Source organism: Sander lucioperca, chromosome 18 (assembly GCF_008315115.2).
Source record: "Sander lucioperca isolate FBNREF2018 chromosome 18, SLUC_FBN_1.2, whole genome shotgun sequence".
NCBI classification, from domain to species: domain Eukaryota; kingdom Metazoa; phylum Chordata; class Actinopteri; order Perciformes; family Percidae; genus Sander; species Sander lucioperca.
In genome coordinates, this window is record NC_050190.1 from 6,362,310 (window position 1) to 6,381,510 (window position 19,201).

The following is a 19,201-nucleotide window of genomic DNA, read 5'->3' on the forward strand; positions in this document are numbered from 1 at the left end:
AGATGCACTGCTGAGCTGCTAGTGTGAAAATGCATAAAAGAAACTGCAGATAAAGTACTTCAGAAAACCTAAAAGGGGTTATTGCCCTGCAAAACAAAACTTTGTTGTAGTTTTTGGAATAAAAACGGTGACAGGGAATGTCATAGAAAAGAGAGGAGTGAGATAATTACTCTGAACATCCCCGGTAGTCAAGTGAACAATGATAGTCAACAGATCTACTGCATCAAACATCTGTTGTTTCCATAGAAGTATTTATTTCGTTTTGTCGAAGGAGACAGGATATCAAACCAGTAATTTCATTCAAGTGATGGCACTGAGTCTAAATGTGTTGGCACATGTGCAACAGTCCTGTCAAGATAGTTGCCTCATGCCAAATAAAAAGACTTGGGGCATGTTTTCTCTTCAAAATTTCTCTTTAACTTCGACTGAATTGAAAACTGCAACAATTTTCATGTTTTCAGCCGTGCTAAAAGCGTGACTCTAGGGACTAGGGACTGTCTGAGGGTCGGTCTGAAATATCTCAACAATGGACTGCCATGATAATTTGTACATATATTTACAGTCACTTGAGGATAAATCCTACTGACATTGGTGATCCCTTCACCTTCCTTCTAGCACCATTATCACGTCAGATTTGAAACTTTGATTTATGATCAAATACATGCAAATCTGACTCATCCGTACTTTGTCTTTAGTAATTAACAGGGGCGTTTCCAGGACTTGAGGAGGTTCGGGGTTTAGCCCGGACCCATTTAAATAAATTGAATACAATGCAAAACAGCATTTTGGCTTGCCCAGCTTGTCAATAACCAGTGTATGTTAATTTTAGCTGCCCAGTTTGTAGATGTTATTTAGATGGTACCAACATTTGGCCTAATCATAACTGGTCTGGCAACCGAAAGGCCTAGGTTTTGTTTCCAGATCTGTGTGGTGACTTATGATGTGGGGGTCTGGGGGCCCTCCCCCAGACAATTTTGAACATTAAACACTTCATTTCCTGCATTCAGGTGAATTTGTATGCACCTATTTCTACCTTTTTCTGAATCAGTTTATGCTGGAAATATCTTTATGTAAAGGGAAACATAGGGGACAATTCAAAATATAAAAACATAATGGAATATATTGCAATAAGGCTCTCAGGCATTCTGTATTGCGCTCATCTATTTATTCTCCTTTGGATTGACTTTTCTAATTATATCTGAGTCAGCACACATCTGGCCTAGGCATCATTTACTCCTCCCTCCTCTTTTGAGTCTTTTGTTGGGGAAGTAACCTCCTTAAATGTGCATTTGACAATTATTCACCTCAATTATACATTAATTCATTTTAATGAATTAATAAACCCCTGCACTGTAATATTTCAGATGTGTTTGAGCAAGATTTCTGCTCATGTTCAAAACTTTGTGCACATTCAAAATATAACTCATCCCATCTGTGTTCTCTGTCATTTGTTAGAGGAGTCGTGGAGGAGTACTTAAACTTATGTTGTCCTTTTCTTTCACCTTATACCCAAAACATATTCACTCCCATGGAGTTAGGTTCCCCTTTACACAATATAGCATGTAACAACCAGAAACACCAGCACATTAGATTCATCCCCAAAACATGTAGGCTAAGCACTGTAATGCAAGGTTAATAGAGCTGAGTAGTTAGTTGCAATTTCTAAGTTGAACCACTATAACTTGAATGTAGAATACGGTAGCCTAGAGCGCTTCTTGGCTTCAGCTTGAAAAGTTGCGCTTTAAACGCAGTCTAATCACCGTTGCTTGCAGTCGCTATGGCGACAACACGCCATGGGCTTTGCTTATCTGATCTGCTGGATCTTCGATGAGTCGGTACCGCGGCGGCGGTCTTATAGTCTCTCCTACAAGTGTTGAGCGGGTGAGTTCTCACTGCAGGTTCATGGTGACTTTGGTAGTCTTCACTTCTCACAGTGAGACACGCCATCAGGCACACGGAGGGAGAGACCGACGGACGGAGAGAGAGAGAGAGAGAGAGAGAGAGAGAGAGACACACACACACACACACACACACACACACACACACACACACACACACACACACACGTTGTCAACAGATGAGCGCATCAGCGCACACGGGGCAACAAAGCGACAAGTATGTCCAATTCATCTTAACCCCAAGCCAGGGAAACCAAAACCCAAAGTTGTCCAGTAGTATGCATACAAAAACCAAACAAAGACCGGCATAGACAAAATCAGTGCATAAATACATGCATAAATAAAAGTAGAATCAAATTGGGTCCAGATATTGCAAAAGGGGGCCCCAGGATTCTTCCCATTTATGCTGATGTTTGGAATACTTAGTCCAGTTTCTCCATGTGGATCACTGAAACAAGTTATAGCCAGTTTCTAAAACATGGTGGATTTGATATTTTCCAGTCCTTAAGAATGAGTTTTTTGCCAGAACCATGCCCGTCAATAAAGTTTGACAGTGTAGAGGGAGGATTAAAGAGTCCTCTGGCTAGCATGACTGTTGACATGCAACCTTTCTTAGGTTCCACATAGTCAAATTGCAGTTGTCCTTACTCACACTGATATTTGTGTTAGTAAAATAGAAGAAAAGTGGCAATGCTGTAAAATGGTCTCATGTAACATGTATTTAAGTTGTTACTGTTCAGAGGTGCAAAATCTGGGAGGAGGGAATGGAAGTGTATACAAATAACCTCTACACCAGATTTATCACCACAGACCAATCACTGCTGCAGACAACAGTGCATCTGAAATGTGCTGTAAAGTCTGGGAAAAGCAGGCGGAAAGTTTGCAGCATTGTTTCATCAGACAAACACAAGGAGAGACACTAAACTCAGGTTGAAACAGTGAGTGAGAGACGGACAATGCCCTGTTTTCACCCACGCAACTTTACCTTTTTGCTTTAATATGACTGAAGCAGCAATCAATACTTTTGTATGTCTGTTACTGAAAAAATGTCAGATTTCTCATGATGCCTAGGCATTAGTCTCGCATTAGTCTATATCCTCGACGTTCCACTTCTGTGAGTGCTCTGTTGCCGATGGAAATTCTGTCGGATTTCACTAATTTAGGCTGGATATCCGTTGCCTTGGGCCTCCTTTGTCTTGGCATTTTAAGCTCCGGTGGATTTATGAGGACTATGGTTAACCTTTACTCAGATCTCTGCAGAGTAAATCCAGACAGCTAGCTAGACTATCTGTCCATTTTTTGAACGTACACATGTTCCACCAAAACAAGTTTCTTCCCGAGGCTATTTTGCAGAGGCACTGTTGCTCCGTGCGGTGCTTAGCGCCACCCAAGACGATTGTGATTGGTTTAAAGAAATGCCAATAAACCAGAGCACGCGCCAGATCCTCCTCCGCAGCGCTCTGGAGGAGGGTCTGGCAATGGGAAGGTCTGGCAAAGCGATTGCCAGACCTTCCTCCTAAACCAATCACAGTTGTCTTGGGCGCCACTAAGCCCAGGACACAATGACGGTGCCTCTGCAAAATAGCCTCGGGAAGGAACTTGTTTTGGTGGAACATGTGTATGTTCAAAAGTTTCTTTAGTCGTGCAACAGAAAACTCAGATTTGACAGACAGTCTAGCTAGCTGTCTCGATTTACCCGATTTACCATCCGGCCGAAAATGAGGGACATCCAGCGGAATTTCCTGGGGCACCCGAACAATCCCGGAAATTAAAACGTTGTCGATAAACACAACCTAGGCATTAACCATAGATGGTTAAGGTTAGATGGTTAAGGTTAGGCATTGACTTTGAATGGTCAAGGTTATGGATAGGTCACGGTGCAGCCAGTCTCGCAATAGTTTTTGCAAATCTAGGATTATCATCTAGACACAAACCCGGGTCACATGCTTATTTCACAGATAAAAGGAAGATTGTATTTTGATTCAGTGGTGGTTTACCGTTTTACCGGGCCTTTTTAATAATTATTAAAGCCACACTAGAGTGCCGCTTACTGTGCTCCATGGCTGCAACACAACAAGCCAGGAAATACGGTGGCTGCTACGAAAACCCCAACTTGCGCATGTTAAATTTGGAACCGGCGATCGGATTCGAAACAAAATTTTTCCAAACGATTCCAATACAAAAACGATTCCAAGTTGCAACCGGTTCTTGATGCCCAATCCTACATGTAGTCATGTTCCTCCTAAGCCTTCAGCAGGTGCATATCGCTGTGTTATAATGCAACCCTTGGCCCTCTTGGAGATTATATTTACTCGGTGCTGCCGTAAACACCTTTCCTGGCAGATTATATGAATTAAGGCCTTATTATGGGCTCTGGCCAGGAGCTGCATGTACCAGTGATTTGTAATAAGGGCAGCGCTGAGGTTGAGTCAGCAGCGACTGGCCTGATTACAGCAGCTGGACCTAAGGAGGAAAACCCTTGGCTCATCCCCTGTAAACAAAGACAGCAAGAAAGAAAGGGCACTCCATTAGCTACTTTGTAATGTGCTGTAGGAACAGTTTAGGTAACACTTTAGGCTCTAAAGGATTAGGGCCAAAAATGTGATTAGTAATGTAATCCAAGGCACATGACATAATTATGTGATATGTTGCAAGAAAGAAAACGCAGAAGAGCCAGTTTGGTTCATAGGAATTAATCAATATTTTATATTCTTTTGTAGCAAAATGTTTTCACACAGAAACAGCTTTTTTTCTTGTTTTTGTCCTAGAACCTCAGGTGAGAGTCAGGACTATGTTGAGTCAAGTACACACTTAAATTGTATTCTCAGTTAGCAGAGTGGAAGAGGACGTTACATGATGTCACAGGTAGAGAGAACTGGTTAAAGGGTCAGTTCACCCACATGACAAAAACATTTCTCATTTATCTCTAGCGGTATCTATTCATGCAGAAAGTTTGGTTTTATTTATCCAGGTTTTGAGATATCCACCTTTATCCACCAGTTTCTGTCAGAAAACACTCAAAAATTCTGGAAATAATGTCTAATTTGGCACTTATTTACTGGGACAATAGTGACATAGTTTTTAGAGTTAAGTTTATAAAAAGTTGTTGAATTCCAAAAGAATTTCCTTAAACGAATTGCTCCATAAGTCAATATTCAATTATTAACATAAAACTGAATTATCCTCCAAGATAACTACTGTGGTATACATCTCTGACAATTGACAATATTGTCTCACAGTATATATTGTCATATTGCACACCCCAACTGTGTTAGAGCTAGACATCTCATCGAAGGATATCTTTAAACCTGAGCAAATAAAAACCAAGAGTACTTTCATGGCTAGATACCACTAGAGGTAAGTCACAAAATATGTATGTTTTTTTTTTTGGGGTGAACTGACCCTTTAAAAGCAGCCAGCATTTTACATGTAGTATCATGTTAAATCCGATTTCAGCGTGCCAACTAACAATGACCAAGTTGGTACACCACAGTAAAGCACCTCTCCACTGTTTGCTTCACATAAAAATAAAAGTACTACTGCACAATTTACCCCCCCACTCCCCACCCCTCCCCCCATTTACATTCTTACCCAGTTATTGTACAGAGAAATGCCAATATACAGAACGGTACACCTAGGGATGAAAACAATAAAAAAAAAGATGACCACCCGACATCTTGAAATGAAGCAGAAATCCACAAGATATTGAGAAAGGCATCAAAATGTGTAGGGATGTCTCGGTTGATCGTAGGCAGTAATCCGGATAGCCACTAATTCAAAGTATCTTACTGCAATGTACAGCTCCATATTAAAGACAATACAAAATGGATGGTTCCTTTAATAAATCAATTGAAATAATACATTAACCAACAAAGGTTCTGTATCATGCAACCTGGTAATATAGATTTCCCGGCGTTTCAGCTGTTTGGCTCTTAACACGTTATCTTTCTCCCATTTTCTCCACTTAGCATCCTCTCCTGAGCAGCATAATTACCTTTATCAAGCTAATAAAAGTCCATTTGGACTCATTCCGCCATTTAACCTGGCTAAATGAGTAATTGTCGTATTCTCCTGTTTGCTTTACCTAAAGGGAATTAGAGTTGAGTAAAACATCCTGCTGCGGGGATAAGCAAATGATTAAATGGGCTTGATGGATTTCAAAGACTATTCCCGTCTGGCAACTGTAATATGTGCTGATAGCATCTGATACTGTATCCTGAGGCAAACACTCTGTTCACATCAATGGCCTTTGAGCCTACAGGGACCACTGTCACCAGCATTAGCCAATGGGGAGCATATCAAAGCATTCAAAAAGACATTTTGTAACAGCAGGAATTCAGCCTGAGCTGTAAACATACTCAATTTGATTGGCTGCAGACTAAATAATGCTTTGAAGCATTTGAAAACAAGTGAAGAACTTTGTGTTTTGAGCTGTTTGCAATCCTCAAATAACCTCATATAATACAACACCTGAGGTCCAGTGTTACTGATATCTAGAGCATAATATCATACTTTTGAAAATAAGTTTTTAATTTGTGATTGATTGAAATTTTCAGTTTGTGATTGTTTAAAGTTTGACTGAAAGTATGGCTAAGTGATGTGAAATGGCTGTATGTGAAGGGAAAGCTTGTGTGTGTGTATATTATTCCTTCATTAAACTCCCCTAAAGAGCTGTGCCTCTACCTGTTGATGAATCACCTAAAATAATAAATAGTAAAAATGATAGAAAAACCCAGATGAAAATAAAAATGACTTTGTTTTAATTTTCTATTCGCTCCTGGCTTCTGGTCCTTCTCTCTACTGTTACAGTAGTCCCATTTCATGCTGAGGGTCCAAGACATTGTGATGCACATCCAGTTCACCACAGCCGAGGCAAATCATCTTGGCATTCAGTTCTTTTGATAGAGAGGTGTATCCACTTTGAATTTCTCATCTTTCTTTTCCCTCCTTCTCTCGGAGACACTCTCACGTGCCCTGTAGATGGGGAAATTAGTCCCTTTGCAAAATCCAAGATCCGGTGTCATTTTGAGAATGGAACAATATTTCAAATACAGTTAGACACTGTCAGATATTTGAGATGATGGCCAGGAATCTATTAATTTGAGTGTCTTTTTTCAAATAATTACTTAGACAGTATTCACATGGATGAAATTCATGCAATACCCAAAGTTAGATTCCCTCTGCCTCTACACTCATGTAATTTTCCTTTAGTTCCTGATATAGATTTATTGGCCATGAACCTCACAGTTCGACCCACTCAAACTGTGCTTTCCATCACCCACTCAGAGCTCTCAAAAGTGGGCTTCTCGTCCTCACTGTCATCATACTGCAGCAGCATTCCATTAACAGACAGACTGCGCTTAGTCCAGATGTTACTGATCCTGCGAGGGTAGCTGCTGCGACACTGTGCAGCCCCCACATGACCCATGTCAAACGAGTGACTCCTCTTGGGCTTACCCTGCTGGGGCACCCCTAATAGACGTCCCAGCATGGTGGTGGACTCGGCTCGCCCGAGCAGGGGTTCTTTATCAGACGGGGGTAACATAGCCACCGTCATCACAGCATTGGATGTGGTGGGGGGGGGCAAAGCCCCATGGTGGTCCCTCGCTACCCCTCGCAGCTCCAGTGACGTGAAGGCCCCTAAAAGGTGGTCCAGGTTTGGCCGTGCTTTGGGGCCATGCCTGTGCCTCCTGAACTTGCTGCTGGGCAAGGTGCTGCATTCGCTGCCTTGCATGCTGTAGCGGTCGCCAGCCCCCCTTCCTGTTTGGCTGTCTAATGAGTTAGAAGAGGATGAAGATGAAGAGAGACTGCTCTGGAGGGATCCACACTTGAACTCTACCATTTCCTCACTCATGACCACTACTGTGGATTTGACCTGTGGCGGGGCACCGTTGAACCTGTTCAACCCGCCATTGGTCTGTGAGTACGTGTTGCTCACAGTGGGTAATTTATTAGTCTGGGTGCCACTGGTCACCTTATACCGCACCATGAGGATGATGATGAACACCAGCAGCGTGGCCACAATGATGCCACCGATGACCAGGATCATGGTGCCACCCAGGAAGCCACTGTGGAGAGACTGGCACTGCGGGTAGTCCTCCGTGGTAATGAACTGGACACAGCCGACGATGTTGGTGGCAGTAAGGGTGGTGGCAGTGTCATCCCAGATGGCCAAGACACACAGGTCATACTGCATCCCTGGGACAAGATTTGTGACTATGAAGGCTCTGTTAGTCATTGGAATCATCCTGACAAAAGACAGAAAGATACAGCATTAAGAATACAGACCTCTTACTATGGGAGTTCAAGACAATGGTCGAGAACTGTGTTAGAAGCAACACTGGCTTAGTCTGTTATGCGAGGGCAGATCAAAGAAATTGCCAACATGAAGCATGCCAAGTAGCTATTTATATGCACAAAGTAATCCAGAAAGATTACTTCATTGGTCCCTGTACATACCATTTGATATGCATGAAGCTATAGCAATGAGATAAGTATTCAATGGTCACTTTTTAAATATTGTTTTGGCTGAATGTAATTTTTTGTACAATCCATTTAACAAGCATTCAGTTGTTGCAAATTACTCTGTTATTATTCCAGATGTTTAAATATGACTAATTAACTGAGCCGCATTGCTTGAGACTGAAATAAAAGTCCATCTGCAGTAGGTTAATTTCTCGAAGATGTATCGCCAATCAATGAAATGCTGTAAGAACCTTTGCATTGTGTAGACAGCCAGTGATAGAACCTTTCATCCAACAAAGTCATCCGTCGATGTAGACTGCAGAGACATACACGTGCACAACACTGGAGCTGTCATATGATACCATGATACATGTAAGATTTAAAAAGCACTCTGAATTGCCATTCCTTGAGCATTTTTCATTAAACCAAGAGTGCCGTCTAGTTGGGTCAACAAATACAACTAATCCATGAAGCTTCATTTGGACATCATTAACTGCAAGCAGAATGTACTGCTAGCAGAATAGGTTAAGCTTAAGTCAACCGCCTGCATAAATACTGTATACACACTCCATTACGTACATATTGGACAAATTTAATAATATTTATTTTTGTCCATTGCCAATGTTCAGTGCCACAGCAGGAATAATGTGTGGTGGATCAGTGTGTAGCACATCCAACTTTTGTCCTGTCACATAATTGAAAAATTTCCCTAACCATATTGTAGTTGCAAAATGCAGATATTTTTTCAAAATGTTAGCGTTGAACGTATTCTTGTTTTTTTCCGAATCGTCCAGTATAGGCTTGGGCGATCGCTTAGATTTTCAAATTGTCCAACCGTGGTTACTCCAGAATGCTGACAGGTGATCTGATCGGCAGTCTGACAGAGTGGCTAAATTTAACACATAATTGGACATATATAACATATGCATATGTGGAACAACTTTCACTTTAATTAATGAAACGTCCTGCCTCTGCATGCTGACGTGCAGTGGTGAGCTTTTGCGTCATTTCCGGTTGACAATGCTTCTGTTTCGCTGATAACTTCTTGCTTTGGTAGCTCGAAGCAGTTCATTTTGTCATATTCTTCATTACAGCGGCTAATAAGCTGCTTTACATTTAAACCTACATTATTTCACTCAAGCACTTATAGCTCTCTCCTTCTTTAAGCGACTTTTGCCCACAGTTGTTTACACACTATTTAGTTCTGTTAGCTACTTTAACTTAGCAGTTAACAATGGCTTCTCCCTCACGCTCCTGCTCTCTGTTGATCGGCGTGTCAAATGTTTAGCTATTCCTATGCCTCCTATAGTGATCATTTTACATGTAATAACTGTAGTTTAGTATTTGCAGTGTTGACGACGAGGCTCCGAACCAGTGAATGTTGATTGTTAACGATGGCTGCTGTAACTTAGCTGCCAGTAGTCAGTGCGGACTGAGCTAATGTAGCTCCCGTCCCCTGGCAGCAGCCGGGATGCCAGGGAGACCTGGGTGACTGTCCGAAAGAAGCATAGCCCATCAGGTGTCAGATATATGGAAAAGAGACTGCAAACTGTTTTGTAAATAACATTAAGGATTTAAAATTCACTCATCACTTGTGCTGATTAATGGGGCTTAGTGGGCGTAATTGCTACTCCACCAGGTTCTAGACATTATTTTTCATAACATTTTAGATCTGATAGTAAGTTTGCTTTAATATCGGCCTAGGACAAAAACAATCATCCCTTCAATCGTCGATATATGATCTGATGGCCAACTGGCACAAGCCTAGTCCAGTACAAACATTTTTTTCTTGCAAGAGGGTTGTGTATGCATCACTTGGACATGCTAAATCTTTACTGAACAGTAATCCACTAAATACTGTATATCAGTGATTCCCAACCAGGGATACCTGTAATTGCCAGGCAGGGAAGATAATAGAAGTTGAAATAGGAAGCTAAAGCTAATAAATAAATGGTTGAACATTCAGCGTATGTTAAGTGGTAGTAGTAGGACTGCAAACTTGACCACAACTTCTTAAAACAAGAGACCCAGCCTAAGCAACAACAATGTTAAGATCACTATGTCTTGTATGATAAAGAAATTGTATCAATATCCACTATTTTTTTTAATATTATTTTTGGGCATTTTAGCCCTTTATTATATAGGACAGCTGAAGATGTGAAAAGGGAGAGAGAGGGGAAATGGCATGTAGCAAACGTGAAGGGGTACCTGAGCTCATCTGATAGGGATATATCTGATAGCTGCTGCTATAAAACATGGCGTAACAATCAAGGGCTGCTGAATACTGTAACTGTGGGTAGACAATGGCCCTTGAAGACTCTTTACCATATGTGTAGTTATCTACAAATAGATTTCTCAGTCATCAATCCATTGTTGGCTTGCTGTTTTCTCATAGTATATTCATCCATATCTTTGAACCCGCTGAATCGCCTTCACCAGAGAGCCCAGACACCATTGGGGCTGCAGTCCATTATTCATAATTGCCTTTTTCCATAACTAGGAAGAAGCTGCGTTGGCTCACATGTTTGAGAGAACTCATGCATATTTCTCCTCCCCCACGTCGCTCCGATTGATTTTTAATCATGCCATTGCTCGAGTAGTGCCCTGGGAAACTGTCAGCCAACCAGAGGAGAGAAGTAGATATGTATGTGCGAGCAATGAAGTCGTACCAAAATAATTTCAAAAACAGTAGTTGGCCTATCTGTGTAGTTATCGTTTCCTTCCAGCTCCTAATTTGTCTTTTGAAATGCAAAAAAGGACTGCACAGCAATTTTTACATAAGAGTTCATGAATCTATTGCTTTTGATAATTTTCTCCTGTATATAAATAACACATTGTGTGTACCGAATATGACTTAGAAAGCATTTTAAAGCATCAAATCACATACTGTACAATTTGGAAGTGTAAAATAATGACTCTTGACTAACAACAACATCAGGACTGCCATCAAAATTATCCCTTTTCAGGGACATAATTTAGCTGCTGCAAATCAATGAATAGGTGAGAAAGTACAGTTTATAAAGTATACACCAGTGTTTTGTTTGCAATTTTGTTGACATTAGATAAAATTTATGAATGCCATTTACAAAAATTTCAGATCAGTCATCTGACGTTTCCATCACCGGGAAAAAAAAGATACTGGAAATTCATATTGGTCTTTTTTTATGGCATGGCAATCTGGCACAGCAAGCTGTGTGCAAACAAGGAAATCAGATAAACACCTTATTGAATTCGCAGGGATGGTGAGTTGCATTGACAGTGTTTGAACAGAAAGTAATATCTTTCTTCAATATTGTGTACAGTTCTAATATTATATTCTTAGCTAATAATCAGACTTCTCTCATTCTGTCAATTATCTTTTCATTAAACCGCTCTTGCTGGAATGCACAGTACAGGTAAATTGTGTAGGGCCTTGGAACAGAATAAGATATTGGATGAGTTATTGCTAAAGGGATTCACCATCAATTGTCAGTGTTGGAGGAAGCATGAAGCTTGCACAAAATTGCTGTAACTGCTATCCACAACAGGCCAATTTCCACACTATTCTGATGCATTAAATACCATTTATAGCATACTAAGGGTAGTCATTGTCAAAGACGGGAAAATGTCTAAGAGCTATCAGATGTGAATCATATAGATACATATGATTAATATTCAGACTCTTGTAACAATTATATTTGTTTGTTCTCTCAGCAAAGAACAACATATTTGGCCTTCCCCAAAATGAATTTAATGATAAACAGCGATGCTCTTTTCTATATTTCTGGCTCAATTATCTTGGTTGAATGTCACTATTTTCACTGTCTCATCTGACATAGGAAATTGATTTCACAGAGCCAATAGAGCTCCAGCTGCAGTCCCCAAGCTTAAACCTTATGGACTTGAGCAGCTTAGAAAGGATACACTAAAACGAGGGTCTGTAATCCTTTTTCTTCTTGGATTTCTAATTAATGGTTCAGGGCAAGGATTTCACTTTGGGTTTCACTATTCTTAAAAATGTGCACTCACTGTTCATTTTATTGGGGAAAGAAATTGTCAATGTGAAAGAAAAAAGAAAAATCTCAAGAAGGATTAAGAAAAATGAATGCTGATCTCTGAGTAACACTTCAAAGAAATTGACTGTCCCAAGTACTTAGCCAGCAAACAATTAGCAACTGACTGAAAAAGCTGAGCAGCTAGTGCAAGTTCTAAAGATTATACCTCTGGCTTAATTTACCACTTTGACCAGAAAGGTCTCAGCTCTTACTTGGATATAATTGAGTTTCATTCATCCTACTTACCTGTAAATGAGGACTTCATCTTCAGAACAATTGTACTGAAGCTGATACATTTTGACCTTTGGAGTTGATTTGCTAACAGTCCACTTGACCAGAGCAGAGATGGCAGTCACTTCTGATACTGACACCACCTTCTCTGGTAGAGGTTTAGGCTCCCCTTTACTGGTCTTGGTAGAGCTAGTTATGTCCGAAAGCCCCGACTTTGACTGTGTGGTACGGTTCGTACCATTACTCAGATGGGGGAGTTGAATGATTGACAGTTCAATAGAGGCTGTAGATTCCCCAGCAGCATTGGCAGCTATGCAAGTAAATATCCCGTAATCCTTGGATGTGGTGATCATAATGTCCAGGGTGCCATTTTCGTATACCGTTGCTCGGGAGGAGTTGCTGATTAAACGGTCATCAGGAGCAACCCAATGCACAGTTGGCATTGGATCCCCGACTGCTTTGCAGCGTAGGCTAGCCGTTTGACCTTCCAGCACTAGTAACTTGTGTGTATGCTGTGTGATCAGAGGGGGCTCACAAACAAACTCTTCCTCACGAACAGACCAAAAGTAGCGCCCCTTTAGACTAGCAGGAGAAGCACATGTTTCCATATCATCCTCCCGCTCCAGCCTTCGAAGCCAAAGCACTTCACAGTTGCAGTGCAATGGGTTTCCACCAAAGCTTAGAGAAAGTGGAGGTGCATAAGGAGTGCTCATCACTACGTTGCTCTGCGAGCGCGCAAAGATGGGGTCCGGAGGGAGCTTCTGGAGACGGTTGGAGGTGAGGTCCAAGCGGGCCAGTTTATCTAGATCTAGGAAAGTCCCCTCGGAAATGAAAGAGATGAGGTTATGATCCAGACTCATCTGATGGAGGTTGACCATCTTGCGGATGGCTTCCCAAGGCACACTGCGCAAGTTGTTATACGACAAATCCAGATCCTCCAGTGTCACTAACACGTCGTCAAAGGCTGTGTTGGAGATCTGACTCAGCTGATTGTTGTTGAGGATCAGGTGCTGCAGATTGACCAGCCCTCGGAGGTCATCCGGTCCCAGCTCAGTCAACCGGTTACTGTCAAGGTGCAGGGATCTCAGGGTCTCCAGGTCGATGAAAGAGAAAGGCTGGATAGTGCTGATGGTGTTGCGGGACAAGGTGAGATCAACCAGACCTGACATGTTGGCAAAGTCCTGAGTGGTGACCTTCAGGATGAAGTTGCCGCCCAGCCGGAGCTCCACAGTTCGCCGGTCGATGTCCAGTGGGACGAAGAGCAGGCCTTTGGAGGGGCACAGAGTCCCCAGAGACTCAGAGAGGTTCTGGCAGACACAGTATTTGGGACATGCATGGACCATCGTAACTGCGGTTCCCAGAAGCAGGAGACTGATGACCACTTTGTCCATGTTAGTTCATACAAAGGGGACCTACAAAAAACAAAGAAAACAAGGATTAGTTTGAATTTGAGAAAATGATCAGCTGAGATACAGGATTACCATTTTTGTTGCCTACGTCAAACAAAATTTGGTTGCCTTGAGCTGCATGATGATTTTAGTGTTTGATGTTTAAGTTCATTATAATACAACAATAAAATTCCAAACATCAAAATAGATAAAGATAATCCTCACATCCAGAGAAATATTCACTCATCCCTCCTATAAAACATAAACACAGCTGCAGATGTTTGTGTGTGTGTGTGTGTGTGTGTGTGTGTGTGTGTGTGTTAGTGGTAGTGGTAGTAGTAGTAGTAGTACTACCACTATTGATACAGGTCAGATAAAAGGGAGTCCATGGCGCAAAAATTGCTTACTTGATGAGCTGGTCTGTTTATTGTCCTTAAGAATTTTTCACATTAATATTCTCTTCTCTTCATGTATTTTACAATGCAAAGAAGGTGTGGGAAATCACATGAGGATTCTCTGAATGAAGCCTTGGATTAAACAGCTAAGAAGCTATTTTAATGACGCAAATACTTATAAGCTGTCATTACAGATATGCTGTTATGAATGCAGTGGAAAGTAGATCAAGTGAGGCACATGCATGTATATGCAGTAAGCAATGGATGACATTGTCTTCCTTTTTCTGTATCTCTCTGTATGTCTGTATCCTTTTGTGTTTGTTTTATTTCCCCATCATTTCTGTACCATGTTGGTAAAAGATAACAGTTTGGAGAAAAAAAAAATCCACAAGCTGCAGGTTTTAGACTCGTCAGACTTGGTTGATGAAATAGGCACGCCTCTATGAACATCTTAACAGAACCTCACACCTGGCTGACTCCTCCGAATAGATGGCCACACTTGGCTTCATCCAACAAACTTTTAATTTCCCCAGACATTTGTATCATGAATTCCTAATACACCTATAATCTAAAAATCAATTTCAATCTTTTTTTATTTTACACTAGCAACATTTATTAATGTAAAACTCTGACTAGTCTGCGTGGTTCTTACTAGAACCATGGGGAGGGACGGTTGTAATGTTTTTATGTTCACTACATGTTTGTGCTATAATTCATCATTATTCCTAAGTGTGTAAGATGCTAGTCGCAGCATGGGGGCTACTTACCTTCAACTACTTTGTAACACCCCTTCATCTTTAGACTTAACTTTTCAATAACTCATAATTACAGTACAAGGAGAAATATCTATAACCCCTCTCCTTCTCAATACCAGTTTGTAATAATATCATGAAGTGCCACTACATCTGGACTTTGTGTTACACAGAGATAATTAGAATGAAATGGCAGGCAGGAAAAGAAGGAAGTGATTCATGGAGACTCTGCAATAATCATTAAAACTGAATAAATTAATAAATAACAGTGAAGGAAATGACATTTTCACAAACAGTATGTCCATAAAAATGAGCCACATTTACGGTGGGATCAAATGCTATTAGGCATTCGACAGTACTCTGCCACTATTTAGCATTTTAATACCATAAAAATGCCATACAGAATTATTATAAATAAATACAAAACTAAAAGGGAAGCTAACTAAAAAGAAAAAAGGAATAGGTGACAAATATGTAAGTAAGCAAACAAGTTATACAACAGGTACTTGTTGTATGACAGACCTTCATCCGCAGCGCTATGGAGATAAGTCTGGAAATGCGAGACTGCTATTCCCTTGACCCCGTTAAAGTGAAAGAAAATTCAACTGAGGCTCAGGAGAAGATGGATGAATTGCAACGGAAATTAAAAATTACACTGTTTCTAGATGTATCTTTATGTTCTTATATGTATTTTATGTTATTTGAGCCTGACCTGTCAAAGACTATATCTACTATATATCTATCAAGGATCGAGAAAGGAGACAGTGAAATCCCTGCTAGAGGATTCACCCTCGTCAAAAGTAAATATAACAGGTGATGTGTCAGTATGTGTTGCAGTGTTTACGCACTATCTATTGTTTTACCTGAAACAGGAAGTTGCAGACTGTGGATGCCAAGCTTGGTTTAAAGACATCATTTTTAGATTCGCTACAACAAAAAAAAAATAAAGATCCACCAAGATTCAGTCAAATGTGTCTCATGGTACATGACATGGCCATCAGGGGGCAAGTTCCATATGACTCACACATAAATAATGACAAGTGGCTTTGTGGATCTTGGAGACGGCATTGATGAGACCAGCATGGCAAGTAAAGCCTTTTTGTTTTTGGTTGTTGGACTGCGAGGCCACTGGTAGACACCCTTTGCCTACTTCTTTATTAAGACATTGACCAGACACCCAAAAGGTTTTGTTGCAGCATGCCTTTAAGCCACTACATGAGAGAGGTATTAAAGTACCTTGTGTTACAATGGATGGGCATTTATCCAACATCCGCATGTGCGCTATGCTTTAATGCCAGCTCAAGCTGAATTTTATGGAGCCTCTCAAGACATACTTTACCCACCCATCTACAGGGGAAAAAGTGTTTATGATGACGGACCCATGTCACATGTTGAAACTGGCTAGGAACATATAAAATGCATACAGTCCCTTCATCAGTCCTTCTGGAATAGTGAGATGGAGCTACATATCAGAGCTAAATGATGTACAGGAAGATGAAGGGTCTGTATGCTGCCAACAGGATCACAAGAAAGCCCTAACACTTCAGCTCTCAGAGGATGAAGTTGTCCCTGGCAGCAAAGACATTGAGCCAGTCAGTGGGAAAGACCCTGCACATGCTTGAGGACCATGGGTATCCACGGTCCAAGGACTGTTCTCCAACAGTTGAGTTTCATCAGTACTTCTACTTTTTTAGTATTGTGTAAATGTCATGTATAACGAAATGGGGTTTGCAGTTGTTTTACAGTGCATGTATAATTTCATTGTTAACATTAAGGAATATAAGGCTTTAAGCCCCCAATTGGTTTCCTCAACTGAAAAGAAACAACAGAGTTTATGACTGAAGCCCGGCTTTACTTGACTAAGTTGGCAATGAATGATGGCACTCCACTTCATCGCTCAAAGAGGTGTTTTTTTCTTAAGTAAGTTAAATGTCACTAGACCTATCATTATATTCATTTATATATTGCAAAGATTTTACTAAATAGCAGCAGCATATTGTGCCACCTGCAATTTAGTTAGCACTAGCATGTTTATGTGTCTGTTGAAGTCAGTATTCTCAAAGGTACGAAGTAGTTAGGGGCCATGATTGTAAGGGTGCAAGAAAAAATCGATACACTTGAGTATCGCGATATTTTATTTAGCAATACTAGATCAATTTTCAAAAACGCAATATAATTTTTTTTTGTTTACGTGCAAAAATATTCATGTAAGACAGTGGTTCACATTTATGTTGTGTTTAAACCCCCTACCGCTAGATGGCTATGCTGAGACGCACCACTAGTGTCCTTGCCTAACCGTGCCTAGCAGTGCCTGACTTTTTGCTAGAAGCTAACAATGTAGCTATGGCTAAACTTTGGCCTACTTTAGCATATAAAAATTAGCTCACTAAGAACCTGTAAACCACAATCCCAAACTGGCAGTTTGATTTTCTGTGTACTGAATTGTTTACCTAAAGTAAATTTCTTTGACTTTTTAAATATAAATTTTTCTAAAATTATACTTTAAAAAAATCCCAATATATATATATGTGTGCCTTACGCACAGTATCGAAATATATTGCAATGTGTTGAATCGTGACCCATGTATCGTGATACGTATCGTATTGCCAGATTCTTGCCGATACACAGCCCTAAATAATTGTCGTTTTCCCAAAACGTTTTTATACATTTTTATGATATTAAAGCTAAATTTGTATTGTTCATCTCTCTTGTATAAACATGCAGCCCTAAGTCATTTATTTTCACTTGTACAAAACTGTAACATCTTACTATAGTCTACATTAAACAAAGTATTTGTTTATCATAATGTGTATTGTACACTGCAACTCTGTACAACCCTACCAATACACTGTATGTTTTTTTCTTACATGTAACCTAAATAAGCATTTGTTGTTTCCGTGTCCAGGCTGCTATAAGAATGCCAAGCTCCTGCCCGATTTTCTTCACAGGAAAAACTTTTTTTAAAACATTTATATGAGACTAAAGCTAGACGTGTTCATCTCTGTTGTATAAACATGCAAGTCATGTTTTTCACTTGTACAAAACAGTAACATTGTCTATCAGAATGTCATAAATATACAGTTATGTATACATATATCTATATGAATGTGTATTGTACACATCATACACATTAAATGTGTATAACTATTACACTGCAAATCATCACAATCATGCCGATACACTATTTTTGTACATAATGTGTGACTTAAAATGTAAATTAGCGTTTGTTTTCAAAATTATACACAAAATGACATCATTGTAGCCATACACATGCAGTAAGAAAAAATAAAATAAAACTATCTTTGAAACCAATTACGAAGAGGAGGTTCATTTTAAATATTATATTATAGAACTATCACTGTTACTATTACTGCGTCTACAAAATATAAGGTATTTTGGTATGAAAACCTGCACCAAATATCCTGTACCAAAAATACATGTCTGTCATTTGTAACAAACCAAACCCCTTGAAAATCGGTTGACAATTCTGGGAGAAATTATGATTTTAATTGTGGTTAGAGCTCCTGCCTCATTAGACATACGTACATTAGGAATAACTGCTTGTCTGACCCAATATGGCGGCTGTGTTGAAATATTGCAGCGGCCAATGTGGTATCTATGTGTATATATAAGTAGGTCTGCCCCTTTACAACATGCTAGCAAGCTTGGCTAGATAGCTTATTGGGATTATGAAAACTCAGAGCAATGAGTAGTCCTGTAACCTCAGCACTCCGTTCATTACACGGTGATTCAAATCACAACACTGACTGATGTACAGAGTAAGGTAAGGAGGGCTCAAATCACAGATGGGATGCCAAATAAGTAACGGCTAACAACGCACAGATATTACAACGATCAAATTACAGTACTGATGGTCGTTACCAGTGGTGGAATGTAACTAAGTACATTTACTCAAGTACTGCACTTAAGTAGAAATTTGAGGTACTTGTACTTTACTTGAGTGTTTTCTTTTCATGCCACTTTCTACTTCTACTCCACTACATCTCAGAGAGAAATATTGTACTTTTTACTCCACTA

General features: G+C 40.2%; 1 protein-coding gene across 2 annotated transcripts in view; it reads right to left on the reverse strand.

Moving 5' to 3' along the window:
* Positions 1-5,288: 5,288 nt before the first annotated feature.
* Positions 5,289-19,201, reverse strand: part of LOC116065762 (leucine-rich repeat and fibronectin type-III domain-containing protein 2) — a 149,072-nt gene continuing 135,159 nt past the window's right edge. For both annotated transcript variants that reach the window (XM_031321381.2, XM_031321380.2), the window contains 2 exons: positions 12,644-14,040; positions 5,289-8,146 (listed from right to left, as the gene is read on the reverse strand). In XM_031321381.2, coding sequence (XP_031177241.1) covers positions 7,156-8,146; positions 12,644-14,019 — 2,367 coding nt within the window. In that variant the 5' untranslated portion in view covers positions 14,020-14,040 and the 3' untranslated portion in view covers positions 5,289-7,155. The remainder of the gene's footprint in view (positions 8,147-12,643; positions 14,041-19,201) is intronic.